The following is a 15,819-nucleotide window of genomic DNA, read 5'->3' on the forward strand; positions in this document are numbered from 1 at the left end:
CGTGTAGACTGTAATTCAGGTTTTATTGACAAAGGAAGGATAATAATGGAGTAGAAAACAAAACGCTAATGTATTTTCACATAATTTATTAAAATTAGTTAATGTTTTTACATTTGTCACCCACTCAGGATTGTTAGACATTGACAAGGAACTATGGAATCATGTTTGTTCGTGTTTCATTTCATATAAAACGCTAATATCTCGGAGTCTAAACGTTTTCTATAATTACATACAATTTTGTACTACCTTTTGTCTCCCGCGTGCGAGTTGTGCTGCCAACTATACTGTTTTTTTAGGATTTGATTTTTTCTAACCTCAAAAGTAGTGGTAATTAATTAATTTCTGAAATGCTAAGGTTCCCATGATATCTAATATTGCGATACAATAATATGACTATAATTCAGTGCATAGTTACTCACATTTAATTTTGGTGGCAAAAAGTTACCACTACTTTTGAGGTTATGAAATTTCTAATCTGAAAAACAAACAGGGTAAGCGACAAATTATGATGTCACGCTCACGCCGATCGTCATTCGCGACAAGATGTGCTAGCCGCGCGTGCTGGACCGATAGTTCAGTTCAAAGGTTATTAGGATAGGTTGCTTTGACCAAGGACCATAAAAGTGACATCTAGCGACGTAGAATGATACTAACTAACGGAGCTCCGCGGTGTACGGCGCGTAGTAAGAAGACTGCTGGTCCTCTCTTATGGTCCTTGCTTTGACTATGTTTATATCACTACAAGGAAAGGCTCTGCCTTAAAATAGTCTGATGAATCCCAGTTTTGGACCTATTTTTACCCGACTGCCAAAGGAGGAGGGTAATGCTTTCGAGTGTATTTAACTATCAGCAATCCGGCTTTATATCTGGATCAGTTTGTCCGTGTTTCTTGTGCGCGGTGAACTCGTGTCGGTTGCGGTGGTCGGAGCGGCCGAAGCGCACGCCGCAGAACGCGCACGGGTAGCGCTTCTCCTTCGTGTGGCTGATCATGTGCGCCTTCAAGTTCCTGCAATAATACACATTAACATGATCTAGAAGTGCTTCTTTTTTTTACTCAACGTCCACAGAATATAAAAATTGTCCACAGACGTGGGATAAAACTGACAAAAGTACACCTGCCGGATTAGAACGCAATACGACAAGTAACAAAAAACTTGAAAAAAGCGACCTTTGACACATTGAAGTCACTAGTTGTTTATTTTTGATAACATTAGCAAGGGTAACCGATGAGGATGAAGGCGTTGGCGTTACCGGGTGCAGTAAGTCTAAACGCGATCTTAGTTTGCGTCCATACACTAGTTCAGTTGGCGAAGAGCCCGTGGTGGAATGAACGGAGTTCCTGTAATTGAACAAGTACTGTAATAGTTTATCCTTACTATCCCGTACATTACGCCCTGTTATTATTTGATCCCTTTTTTGATCACTTTGACTATACTTTCCGCCTGGCCATTACTAGCCGGGTGATATGCAGGTGACGCACTGGATTGTGTCTTACCTGAGACATCCTTACCCTCTGCACTTCAAACGCCGCCGCCACCAACTCCACTGCCGTCACCGTTGCCGATGTCAACCCATGAACCACCGCCGGGTCCCTCACTCATGGGACTTTAGCCCCATCATCGGACGACCCCGCAGAGGTAGAAAGTAAGGCAAAGAGCGAAGTAAGAAAGAAGGTGATAAGCTCAGATGATGAGGATGAATTCCATGAGGCGAAAGGAGAAGGCCAGAAGCCAGACATGGCGAGCAATGCGCCAATAGTCCCCAAAAAAATATTACGCAAGCGTACCAATATTAGTTTTCAGAAATATATTTAAGAATTGTTTTAGTTTAGTTATGTACCTAGGGGGAGGAAGTGTTGCATATGTGTGCGTGAGGCTGCGTCCACACGCTGTTACTTGTTTAAATACATATATGTCAGTGCGCTAACGGCCGTCTGTGGTTTTTCTCGCTCCTATTCCGTATTTATCATACCTATGCGCCTCGTAAGCGCGCGCCTCCCAAATGAACAACCTTTTGTGTGCGACCCGTCAGGTTTCAACGCATTCCGACTAATAACAGAAATGTTTATAAAATGGTGACAACGCTCACAAGGTAATTGATGTTGCTGAGCGTTAGCGTGTGTCTAGTTAGCGCCTGTTTCATTGTGAACGAGAGGCAATACTCAGGAAATGAACGGCTGTTTACGTACGACCTGTGGATTCAGAATGTTCAAAGTAAAAATGGCACCTTGAAGCTTTTCCCACACAGCTCGCAGGGGTAATTCTTGACGTCGCTGTGCGTGAGCATGTGTCTAGTGAGCGCTTGTTTCCTTGTGAACGACAGGCACTTGCTACAAGGTTGTGTGCGACATGAGACCTGTCAGTTGACACAATCTGGACTATAACGTCAATATTTAAAATAGCGACGTACCCGGGCACCTTGAAGCTCATCCCGCACAGCTCGCGGGGGTAGTTTTAGACGTTGCTGTGCGTGAACATGTGTCCCGTGAACGATTGTTTCGTTGTGAACGGCAGTCACTTGCTACAAGTGAACAGGTTGCGTGCGACGTGAGAACTGTCAGTTGACACAATCTGGCCAATAACGCAAATGTTTAAAATGGCGACGTACCCGGGCACCTTGAAGCTCATGCTGCACAGCTCGCAGGGGTAGTTCTTGATGTCGCTGTGCGTGAGCATGTGTCTAGTTAGCGCCTGTTTTGTTGTGAACGAGAGGCCACAGTCGTTGCAGGTGAACGGCCGTTCGTTTGTGTGCGACCTGTGATGATAAGAGGCATTTAGGTTCAGGCTTTACATATTTATTGGCTTAGAACTCTTTAATCACGCACACATTTAAGTAAGGACTTTAGACAACATTATTATATTCATAATGCCGGCGGGTGATGCCACTGTGCGAGCGAGACAGCAATATAATCATGAGCGTGCGACAGAGATAGGAAATGACGGGTCAATGTACGGATTTTTTCTCGGTTATCGTCCTTACTTTGTAAAGTGCCATAAAATAACTTTATAATTATAAATGACTTTATAATAGGGAATATTACGCGAAACTCTGCGTAGGAAGCGCCACTACCACAATCTGAGGGTATACCGCAAAACAAGAAAATCGAAATTTCGTTCTCTAACATATCTATCACTTTTGCATATTTGAGCGATAAAGAGGCAGATAGCGAAATTTCGGATTCGCGTTTCCCGGTAGGTCCTCTGTAAACAAACCGCCTTGATGTCATATTTTATTATTTATTTATTTAATCTTTATTGCACAAAAGAAAAAACCTTACAGTACAAAAGGCGGACTTAATGCCATAAGGCATTATCTACCAGTCAACCTATTATGTCTGAAAACTTGTCAAAAAACTGTTATAGGCACAGTATGTATAAGTTACTCTATGGTTTACTAAAGGGGCTAGTGCTGCACTGGTGGCAGAACATTGCAGTAATACCCTCTATTCAATGGACAGTGAATAAAGTGCAGTTACTACCTACTACTCTAGAGGTGCTAAACCTTTTGCATCATCTTCCTCGCATTATCACGGCATTTGGCCACGGCTCATGGGAGCCTGCTGGGGTCCGCATCACAACTAATCCCAAGAATTGACGTAGGCACTAGTTTAAATAATCTACCTGCCTCGATGCTCACCTTAAATGTTCTTGTAGTTTATTATTGCTGAAATAAGCCTTAGAACAAAATTCACACTGATGGCTCCTTTCTTTTTCATGCACCTGCCGTCTGAAAATAAACAATCAAATACAACATTAAAAAATAAAATATTAGAAGTACAATAAACAGACTGACTTAGTCCCACAGTAAGCTCAGTCCCATCCCAAAAACCTCCATGGCAACGGGAATGCACTTATTTTTTAGTCACCGTATATACATAACTAACACTGATCTTATATTGGCCGGGATATAGACCGTGATTACCTTTTGTATTATTTATGAGTTCCCGATATTTCGACGATATTTGTGATTTGTTTGTGTAAAAAACCAGTGATATCCGAATCAAACACGCGTAGCGACACTGTCAGTAGTATGCTTGAACAGACCAGCGAGTGTGAACGCGACCAGACCAACAAGTGTGAATGCGACCGTTGGTAACGTTGAAAACGAACGCAGCCGACGCGCAAGAATGAGGGTAGACCGAGCGCGGTCTACACAACTTTGACACCCATGTCACATGCATGTAACTGCGTCGAAATATCGGGGGCTCATAAATAATACAAAAGGTAATCACGGTCTATATCCCGGTCAATATAAGTCTAGTGAAACTAACCGTGAATCATTCAAAACTCTAACTCACTGATGCCTCGTAAGGAAATTCTTGCTGCTGAACTTCTTGAGGCAAGTTTCGCACTCGTGCTGATAGTCCCTCGTGTGTGTGAGCACGTGCGCCTCGAGCACGGAGTGGGACACGCAGCGGCGCCCGCACTGCGCGCACGCATGCGGGAGGTCGTCGGGGGCGTGCATGCGTAGCCTGTGCACTGACAGGGACACCACCTCTGGAACAAGATTAACGTTTTAGTTTTTTAGGGTTCCGTACCCAAAGGGTATAAACGGGACCCTATTACTAAGACTCCGCTGTCCGTCCGTCTGTCACCAGGCTGTATCTCATGATCCGTGATAGCTAGACAGTTGAAATTTACACAGATGATGTATTTTTGTTGCCGCTATAACAACAAATACTAAAAACAGAATAAAATAAATATTTAAGTGGGGCTCCCATAAAACAAACGTGATTATTTTGCCGTTTTTTGCGTAATGGTACGGAACCCTTCGAGCGCGAGTCCGACTCGCACTTGGCCGGTTTTTTTGATGCTACAATTTAATTTGCAGCTTTAGCATGATTCGACCCTGAACCGCTGTCAAACTTCGGTTTTGTAGGAAGTTTCCTTTCTGTACGGTAGTACTATTATATATTCTGTGACTTGGGCTCCCCGCTTTAATTGATGTAGTTGTAGGCGACGGAACTCTGTGCTGTGCGCGCGCTGGCGGCCTGGCCGATGCCGCTGCCAGCGCGCGTCTTTTGTTACCTTTATATATATATATATATACCATAGAGTTATATCTATCTTTGTATATACCTAGATTACCACCCCTATATACCTGATGGGATGGTATATGTATACCTAGATTTTTTCTAGTTCTGTGTTGTCAATAAATTCCAAATGTTTATTTTGCACAACTTATGTAAATTATTTGTGTAAATAGATTTTGTTTGTAAATATCCTGTGCTTTTTCCGTGTTTATATATACATGGGTGTATTATAAAGTATTCAGCGTTTTTATTTATCGTTGGCGGCCCGATCAGCCACAATAGTAAAACAGCTTAAACAAGTCTTCAAAATAATTTCATAACTCATATGATTATTATTATATTTCCACTGAAAGTACCAATTTAAACATATCTTGTTTTGTATAAATTAACTTTTTAGCTTTAACTAGTTTTTAAGACATTCCTACGCCCTTGCAGGGTGACCATGTACCAAATCTCTACGTAACACCTTTTATAACCATGGTTTTTGCATTAAATAAATGAAATAAATGAAGGAAAGGGCTCAACCTACCTTTATGACAAATGTCACACTTGTACTTCTTGCCCAGATGCGTGGTCCTGTAGTGTTTCCTGCGACCGCCGATGGAGTAGAACAGCTTGGGGCACGCCTTGCACTGCAGCAGGCGCCGCTCGTCCTTGGGCTGGTGGCGGAGCGCGTGCATCTTGAGGTTGGCCACCGACTTGCCGCATTCCTCGCAAATTTGATGATCTTTCTCATTTGTGTGTGTCCTGTGAGCCAAAGGTAGTATATATAAGTTTTTTGTCAACAAATTTCATTTTTGTTACAAGCTTTTGTCTTGTACTTCTCTTTCAACAGGCAACTAATCTAATCGAGACACTTCTAACATACGTTGCGGTGTTTTATCACAGAGCTCCTAATTGGCCACCTTCTGTGCTGTGTCCATCATCAAATCAGCTCGATGGTACCATAATATAATATGGCATATTGTCTACCAGAAGGGTTAATAAGGTTAATTTAACCTCGTGAGTCTAAATGTACATTAAAATGTACATATTTATTGCAATCTAATTTGAACCTTTCATGAAACAAATAAAGTAGCATTTCTTTTGTTTTATTGAGTTGTAAAACAAACCGAATTCGTTCCAATTTACTTATAGAACAAGGTTCAAATAAAAAATGGAAAAACTTTCTATGGTGGGTCTTAGGTTAATATAGAAATACTATCTGTGAGTAAAAATACAAGTAATATTCAAAAGTAGCAATATAAAGTTTACCCACGGAAGTTTACCTCATATGTTCTTGCAGTTTATCTTTGCCAAAGAAAGCCTTTGGGCAATGTTCACATTTATGGTTCCTTTCCTTTATGTGAACCTGCCGCCTGAAACAAGCGCAGAAATTATACTTTATAGTTTATACCCTTACCCTTACCCTTTTACTAAGAAAATTTAGGAAATCTCTATTCAATTTTGTTTCTTTTTAACAAATACTCTCTCTCTCTCTCTTCCAAACTACATATCCTGGGTCAGCTTTCCGAATCTTTCGCTTCCACTTCGGCCTATCCCCGATGTCGTCCTCGGACACTTTGCATCTAATCATATCTTTTAGCACTACGTCTTTCCATCTTGTTTTCGGTTTACCTCTGCCTCTTTTACCGGGGATGGGAAATCGTAGTGCTAAACTTCCAACGTAGTAGTTTTTCTGACTGTACCCTGTTTTCAATAGTTTTTATAGTAAGAGCAATGCATTTATTTATTTTGGTTTGTATCCAGTAGCAGTACGATAATCGGTTGCCATAGTCATGGGTGTCATGTGTGACATAGTGAGTTCATATCACATGAATATTTCACCAAGTTCATTTCCAGTTAAGAAAGTACTGTCCGCGCACGAATTCCGTGTACGGCTGAGGAATGTTAGGAATGTTGGGCGTCATGACAAGAGTAGTGTCATTTTGTACGTACGGGCGCGGCGCACACCCTCCCACTTCCTCGACCTCTGAATGCACGGAATTGGCGCGCGGACAGTACCTTGTAACTTACATATGTTTTGAGAGAAAACCTCTACAGCTAAACTTTTTCTGACAAACATCACACTGGAACTGGTAGTCCTTGGTGTGGGACACCATGTGGAGGTCCAACACAGCTTGTGATACAAAGCGGCGGTCACAAACTGAGCAGGTGAACCGCATGCCTGACGGGTTGTGGACTCTAAGCTTGTGCACTGACAGGCATACCACCTCTGAAATTAATAATTTAATAATCTTAACATACAACATTTTGGGGACAGTCTTACTTAAGTCCTCAAACTATGCAAAGCTTGTACTAAGGGTACTATGGGTCCCGTCATACTCTTATGGCAGTCATATTAAACCAATATCTATCTAGGTAGGTTAGGTTCATTAAGTTGCTAAGAAATAGGAGCTCCATGGACCCAGGGACCAAGAGAATGATTTTCACGATTCACAACATGCCTCGTAATTCCATGACCTGCCTGATTTTACACTCGGCCGCCAACATATACATAAATAACATCCATAACTTAAGAAACAAATATTCATGATAACACACACAAATACATGCCCTAATCGGGATCCAAACCCAGGACCTTTTGCTTCTGCTAGGAGGCTATTGTATATAATCTTTAGGTAAGAGTATAATATTCAACAATTAAATAACCTACTTAACAAAACAGTTTAAATGCTTTAACGTTAATTATAGTTACAGTTTCATAAGTTAGGTAGGTACTATAAAATATTCTCAAAGCCCTGTTATATGGCTTTTAAAGAGTTTCCTCAATTTCTCCAAGACCCTAGAGATGGTGTTGGGACCAACTGGAAATTCCCTCCCAAACCTTTCCATTGAAACAAAGAAGGAATATTTCAAATCTGGAGAAAATGCATTAAAAAAAAACCATTCCCATTCTCTTTCATAATTGTAAAATCAGTCAAAGATGGGCACATAGAGAGTGATTACAAATTACCTTTATCACAAATGTCACACTTGGACTTTTTCCCTAGATGCTTGGTCCGGTAATGCTTCTTCCGCCCTCCGATGGAGTGGAACTGTTTTGGGCATGCTTTACATTTAAGCAGTGGCTGCTCGCAGTTTTGTTCTGGAACTGAAAAAACAAATACAGAGATTCAGTACATGGTAGACTCTCTAGAGTATCTTTATTAATTTATAACATTATTCTATGATTATTAACTTGAACCAATAACTGACATATTGAAATTGTATTTAATTATATCTATCGTACATTTAAGTCTAATCTTAAAGCACTTGGAAATATGACGTGTAAAAACTTGTATTATTTTTACCAATAAATAATCTGAATCTGAATCTTTATGATTTACACACGCAGGTTTCTGCCTTTTGGTGCTAACAATTTCATATCTTTACAAAATATATTCTTATGTGTATAGCCTCTCTTTACTGCGCAAGTCCTATAGATTACACTCACCTTCTTCTTTGGTATCATCCTCAACATTTTCATATTTAATTTTTTGTACCACACTCAGTGGCTCTTCATCTGATTCAAATATGTGATCTTCAAACGTATTTTCTTCCTTAAAATCATCTAATATTTCTGAATCTGCTAGTCTGTCTTCCTTAACATCTATTTCTATTTTAATTTCTCTATCGCTATATTCTATTACACATGGGCCAAAATCTTCAGATTCCACGAAATTTTCATGTTTAATTCCGTTTTCGTCCACGTACACAGTTAGTTTTTGGTCTGCAGGCGGCTCAAGTGGGTCCAGCGATTTAAGATATGCATCATTTTTCAAAGACAGAGCCTTAAATTTGTAAAACGATATGATTTTTCTATAACAACTATTGCATAGTTTCGTAGTTATTTTGGAGTCTTCTGAAACCTGGAGTTAAAGTAAATAATGTAACAATTGTAATACGCCATTATACCAGGTCTAACACTAATATTTACCTTTATATCCAAACAAAATACCATGATGTCCGTTATACTGTCATCTTTTACACTCTTTTGGAGGCCTGAAATATCCTTGTTAGCGGGAGTTTTAAGACACGTCCTACAAGTATTCATTATAGTATAATAATAGGTTTCAATATCACGTTTTTAAACAAGAAAAGCTTATACGGGGCAAAATAACTGTTTTTAATCAAGCCTACTTTTGGCTATCAACACAACATTGACAACAAATTTGACACTGACAGATAGCAGCAAGCAGTTCAGTTGCGTTTCGTTATTCTCGTTTTCGATAATAAATCAAGGGCACACAACTACAGCAAGGTTGTAGTGTGCTTGCACACGAAGCATGGGCTTTGCACATTTTGATTTTGAGGCATTTCGCGCAGAATCATCAAAGCTTTATGCAAAGTAACTGTATAAAGGTGTGGGCGGGTCCAGTGACTCGAGCAAGCTATGTACTCAACTTGTCAGTCAATAAGAACAAGGAAATTTACACTTATCCCTTTCTTTTGGTTGCTAGTACTAGCGTAAGACAAAGACAGTATGATTCTCTGTCTATATTTGAAATGAGACAGTCCTGGGCCAAACTACACCTGTATAATTTCACCGTGTATTATATATACAGTATATAAGTATATACTGCATCCGCACCCGATGTCAGATAAGGTAAGGCTGTTAGTAGGTATAGGTATATGATGATATTAATGATAACTTATCATTTATTTATCGTATGGCTTCGTTACATGTCACTGGATACAAAAAAACTTAAAATTAAAATTTCGCCCTACTCAGGTAAGCAGCCACTTCTTCAGCCAGGATATTGAAGTCATTCACATGCAGGGACCGGCCCGCTATCCCTTATCGGGGTTTTATAAGGGTATTGCATAAGGCTTAACTCACCATACCCTTTGCCAGACGAAACCCTTTGTTTTGGTTTTAAAAACCCTTATATAAAGCTACCACATTTGAGTAATCGGTAGCCCAAATACCCTTACAAAACCCTTATCATCCGCTCACCAACACCTTGCATATTGCTTATAAGGGTTAGCCTTATAAAGGGCTTCCCTTTTAGCATATAAGCGTGCTAATTTAAGTCGTCTACCTTGTTCATAAAGCACACATTACTTCGAATCCGAGCGATCGTCGGCGGCGACGGCGGCGTTCTTTGACTAGGCACGTATTTTCTTTCCTTTTCATACACTACCGTAGATATATACTAATCCTGTCTCTTTCACGCAAAGGGAAACCTTTATAAAAAGCGCTTAAAGATAAGGGTAACCCTTATTAAGGGCTAGCCTTATATTTGGTTAGCTTTTCAATAAGGGTTAGTCAAAGGTAAGGGTATGAATGGGCTTGCAGTTTAAAAGGGAAAGTCTTTCAATGTGTTAGCCGTGTTTAAGTGTCGCCCATTGAAAGGGTTTTATCGCGGAAAGGGTTGTCCGGTCCCTGTTCACATGGCCCGTGTATTTTGTGAGGGGACATTCCAGCACTATGTGTTCGATGGTCTGGTCTGGGTGTCCACACTCGCAGGCAGGCGATGCGCGATCATTGATAAGTCTTTATGTTAAAATTGTCTGGGTCGATTAACAAAAGCTCAGCGGCTTAAGATGAAGCTCCTATTAGTTACCGATCGAAATACGTCTAGCAATTATATATCTACTTGAAAAACGATCGAGTGACTTGTTCGAAAGTTATGTAAGTAAATTCCAGTACCTGGGTTTCAATTTAAATATTACAAACATAGGTTGGGTAAAAAATCGCTTCAAAATTGCTACTGTGCGCCAGGAAGTTCCAAAAAAGAAAACAGTTTGAATCATAGACAATAAATATATTTTTAAATTGGTCTGTACATCCTCACTGGGTCTGCATTTTTATTTGTGTCATGAGTATGGATATATCTGAAATCATACAAATAAATTATTCTAATTATTTGCTCAAAGGTTATTTTTCTCATAAAATCGCCTTTTTAATTTAAGGTACTAGGTACATACATACTCGTACTAATCATACAAAGACAACGCTGTATTTGCATGATACTTAATACAAAATTACTAATATAGATTAAGCCTCTACAGACCATGCAACAAATCGCTTGCGATTTTAGATAATGACGGCTAAGCTCGATCGATTTAATGGCACAATGTAACGCAAATCGCATGCAATTCTCGGTGAGGTGTAGAGCCCCAGCATAGGGTTTATAACCATGAAATATGAATGACCAAAACCAACTTAATACTGCACCTGAATCCAATTCAATGCATGCAATTCTCGGTGAGGTGTAGAGCCCCAGAATAGGGTTTATAACCATGAAATATGAATGACCAAAACCAACTTATTACTGCACCTGAATCCAGCGAACTGTTCGACATTGAACCGTAATTCTATGATGATAGGGTGTTCAGCCGGCCGTCAGATGTTTCTGGTGCGCAGTGAGCTCGTGGCGGCGGCGGTAGTCGGAGCGGCCGAAGCGTTTGTCGCAGTACTGGCACGGGTAGCGCTTCTCCTTCGTGTGCTTGATCATATGCGACTTTAGGTAACTGCAACAATTCAATGCTATTAACTACTAAACCCAGAGTTAAAAATTTGTCTATAAACGATCTTGAAATTTTAAATTTAGAATTTAATTTTACTGTCTTTTCTGACCAGTTACCGCTTCAGTGGGAAGCGAGGGGTTAAGGGGTGTCAGGAATTATGCAAAATTGAACCCTATCACTTTGAAATTAAATGTATAATCAGATGGGAAATATATTCCCTCTGTCTTAGGCTGGCCTGAGACGTACGGAATTTTCTGTACGAAATAACATGTGCAAGCGAAACAGTGCTAAGTGCTATGCATGTGTAGAGCGACGTCCCGTTCCCACCTGTCATTCTGTACGGAAACCGAATGAAAATTCCGTGCGTCTGCGGCAAGCCTTATAAAGGCTTTATGCAATCAGTCGACGAATCAAAAAGTTCAAAATGGCGGCCATTTCACCTGTTCGTCTTGAAGCTCATGTCACAGTACTCGCAGTGGTACTTCTTCACATCGCTGTGCACAATGCGGTGTTTCCTGAGTGTTGTCTTCGTCGAGAACGACATGCCGCACTCGCTGCACTGAAACGGGCGCTCCGTCGTGTGCGAACTGCGAAAAGTGAACTTTAAATGACGTGACATAAGGTTTAGATTACAAGAATGTGAGTGAATTGAATATATTGGACTGAGGTGTACTGAGTCAAGATAGTCTTAAAATTTAATTTATAACTAGTTTCTGGATTGGCCTCAAATTATGTCCATACCAAATTTAATTTTAAGAGCCCGTAGTCGATTTGAAAACGCGCGAAGATACGACTTTTACACAGTAACCGAACGCCGGCCGCTGCTTGAAATAACGCGACCGCCTAAACAATATTGATACTTTCGCAACATTATGCGTCACTTTATAACTTTAATTAGGTTAAAATAAAACTCGGTAAATTTGATATAATCGTTTATTACTGTTAACAATTTACCTATGTATTCATATAATACATACAAATTATATAGCATGATGATAATGATTTGCACTAAGGCAATATCTTATATATATATATATATATATAATCATCTTACTCGCGTTATCCCAGCCTTTTTGCCACGGCTCATGGAAGTCTGCTGGGGTCCGCTTGGCAACTAATCCCAAGAATTGGCGTAGGCACTAGTTTTTACGAAAGCGACAGCCATCTGACTTTCCAACGTTCCAACCCAGAGGGGAAACTAGCATTTTGTTGAAATTTGGTAGTTTGAATCCCGGGGAAGGACATAGAATACTTTTTATTCAAGAAATCACCCTTTAAGGGGGTGGAAATTTGTATGGGGAATCAATAAACGCTGAACCGATTAAGATGAAATGAGGTATGGACATAGTTTGAGTCCTGGGGAAGGACATAGGATAGGTTTTACCCCAGAAACGGGGGGGAGGGGGGGGTAATGGAAATTTGTATGGGATCCAATAAAACCGATTTGGATGGAATTTGATATTATGGAGATAGTCTTAATCGTTGGGAAGGGTGTATAATAATTTTTATTTCCAAAGTCATCCTCTTCTCTTCTCCACTCTTCTAACACTCGCTCAACGTGTTGTTGGTTGTACGATGAATACTGCTCAAGACCTGGAACACCTGGAGTGCTTCTGGGTGCAAAGGGTCAGGGGTAACACTCGCTCAACGTGCCGCTGGTAGAGTATGATGGGGAAAACTCAAGACCTGGAACACCTGAAGTGCTGCTGGGTGCAAAGGGTCAGGGGTAACACTCGCTCAACATGCCGCTGGTAGTGTGTAGTGTACGATGGATACATCTCAAGACCTGGAACACCTAGAATGCTTCTGGGTGCAAAGAGTCAGGGGTAACACTCGCTCAACGTGCTGCTGGTAGTGTATGATAGGGAAAGCTCCAGATCAGAAACACCTGGAGTGCTGCTGAGTGCAAAGGGTCAAGGGCAAAGGGTGGGTAACACTCGCTCAACGTGTTGTGGGTAGTGTATGACGGAGACAGCTCAAAACCTGGAACACCTGGAGTGCTGCTGGACGCATCGGATCAGGGGTAAAACTCTTTTAATCTGAAGTTGGTAGAGTATGCTGTAGGCAGGTTAAGTTCTTCAAGACCTGGAACACCTGGAGGGCTGCCAGATGAAGCAGGCACCTGACCAGAGCTACCACACATTTAACATGCAGTAGGTACTGGTAAAAGGGGGTGGAAGTTCTGATAACAATAAATGAACCTGAGTTCCACTAAGTACAGCCAGGGTTCATCATCAGCTCTATCTAGGGTACTGCTCTCCCAAGTGTTCATCAAGACGTGTCGGAGGACCAAAACAGCGTGTGCCTATGTTGCACGAAACCTGAGTTCCACTAGGTACAGCCAGGGTTCAGCATCAGCTCCATCTTGGGTACTGCTCTCCTAATTGCTCATCAAGACGTGTCGGAAGACCAAAACAGCGTGTGCCTATGTTGCACGAAACCTGAGTTCCACTAGGTACAGCCAGGGTTCAGCATCAGCTCCATCTTGGGTACTGCTCTCCTAATTGCTCATCAAGACGTGTCGGAAGACCAAAACAGCGTGTGCCTATGTTGCACCAAACCTGCGTTCCACTAGGTACAGCCAGGGTTCAGCATCAGCTCCATCTTGGGTACTGCTCTCCTAATTGCTCATCAAGACGTGTCGAATAACCAAAACAGCGTGTGCCTATGTTGCACGAAACCTGATTTCCACTAGGTACAGCCAGGGTTCAGCATCAGCTCCATCTTGGGTACTGCTCTCCTAATTGCTCATCAAGACAGACCAAAACAGCGTGTGCCTATGTTGCACTAAACCTGCGTTCCACTAGGTACAGCCAGGGTTCAGCATCAGCCGAGCTCTATGTATACTAAAACCTTCTCCAGAATGTAACAAACACTTTTCTAAAAACCGCATCAAAATCGGTTCAGCCAAATGCGAGATAATCTCGAACAAACATACATACATACATACATATACATACAAACATATGGGTCAAACTGAGAACCTCCTTTTTTTTGAAGGCGGTTAATAAACAAGTACTTACAACCCCAGGATTAAAGTTTCTGGTCGCAGTTTACACGCACACAGTACAGCCAAACACGCAAACAAATATAACTTTTTACACGGCGAGCGACGCACACAATGATAAATAACTTCGTCGTCGTCGATGCAACGTGCGGAGCCGATCAACAAACGTCCTGCCTCTACCAGCTCCCGCGCGGGACTGAGGCCGCGGGCGCGACAGGCGCGTGTCACCGATGTTATACCAGTAAAAGGGGAAATTTTTAAAAAATCGTCAGAAAATAAAAGTTGCAATTTAAATAAAATGAAGTACAGCAACAGTTTAAGTAAACATTGCAGATTATTTGAGTATGCAATCTACGTCGAAAATAAGTAGATTTTCGGAGAAATTGTCACTTGTTTTGAGGTCATTTCTGGAGAAAATTGAATTCGTTTAACTTTCATTTCCTCGAACTCTAAGTCATATAACAACAATGTAATCTGATAAACCTAGAGTACAGAATATGTGTAATACAAATTTACCATTTTTAGCAGTCCAAACTTTACGAAATTTACAAATAAGAGCATCAAAGTCAGTGCTTTACACGCGTTTACCTAAACGTCCATCAGAAAAAAATTCATTACTAATTTAGTAAGCCTTTTTTCAAAAAAATGATCTGATAAACCTAGAGATAAGAAGTCGTGCTAATAGAAACCAGTACCTGTTATTTCAATTAGGTAACAAAAGGTGTACAATTTCACAGAAGAAATCTATCAACTTTACATTTTTGCGACTAAAATCGTAACCGGGCTCTTAAAAAGTAACACACAGACATTCAAAGTTACTTTAGAATTTAAAATATTAGTAGGGATTAAAAACCTTCTGCAAGCCTGTACCAATTGTAGGTATCTCCGTTTGGCCCTATGGTTGACTGGTAGAGAATGCCATTTGGCATTAAGTCCGCCATTTGTACATTATTGTATATATTTTGTGCAATAAAGCTTAAATAAATAAATAAACAAAATACTAAGTAACGAAGTTATGGTTATTTTATTTATTTAAGCCTTTATTTTTCCTTAAATAGTTTTACATGATAAAAAAGTCTTCTAGTATTATTGTTTTCCATTTTTACTATTTTAAGGACCCCTGTTGGGTATAGGCCTCCTCCATATCTTTCCACCTTTCTCGGTCTTTTGCCTTGATTAGCCAATTTTCTCCGGCTGTGGCTATAATATCCTTGGACCACCTTGTTATGGGTTTTCCTGCCTTCCTTTTGCCATGGGGTCCTGGCCACTTTGTGACTTTGTTGGTCCATCTGTCATCTGTCAATCTTCCTATGTGGCTGGCCCA

The 15,819-nt window shown here is 40.7% G+C and overlaps 2 protein-coding genes across 2 annotated transcripts in view; both read right to left on the reverse strand.

Annotated features, from left to right (window-relative positions):
* LOC134744043 (zinc finger protein 716-like) overlaps positions 1-15,819 on the reverse strand; it is a 53,484-nt gene that overhangs the window by 33,979 nt on the left and 3,686 nt on the right. The window lies entirely within an intron of this gene.
* LOC134744040 (zinc finger protein 431-like) lies at positions 115-9,178 on the reverse strand. Its single transcript, XM_063677695.1, has 10 exons — positions 8,952-9,178; positions 8,469-8,883; positions 7,989-8,126; positions 7,049-7,247; positions 6,301-6,390; positions 5,562-5,779; positions 4,298-4,496; positions 3,637-3,726; positions 2,608-2,754; positions 115-1,006 (listed from the first exon to the last, which is right to left on the reverse strand). Exons 1-10 carry the CDS (start codon positions 9,066-9,068, stop codon positions 847-849), a joined length of 1,773 nt encoding a protein of 590 aa, XP_063533765.1. The 5' UTR covers positions 9,069-9,178; the 3' UTR covers positions 115-846.

Source organism: Cydia strobilella, chromosome 9, assembly GCF_947568885.1.
Source record: "Cydia strobilella chromosome 9, ilCydStro3.1, whole genome shotgun sequence".
NCBI lineage: Eukaryota > Metazoa > Arthropoda > Insecta > Lepidoptera > Tortricidae > Cydia > Cydia strobilella.

What these genes read in the sequence shown, in the direction of transcription:
- LOC134744040 (XM_063677695.1), bottom strand. Translation starts at nt 9,068, where the DNA reads ATGAATACTTGTAGGACGTGTCTTAAAACTCCCGCTAACAAGGATATT. An exon ending in AAACTACAAGAACATTTAAG is followed by an intron (nt 2,755 to 3,636) that starts GTGAGCATCGAG and finishes TTATCATCACAG; the next exon opens with GTCGCACACAAACGAACGGC. An exon ending in ATGAGCTTCAAGGTGCCCGG is followed by an intron (nt 1,007 to 2,607) that starts GTACGTCGCCAT and finishes GTATTATTGCAG; the next exon opens with GAACTTGAAGGCGCACATGA.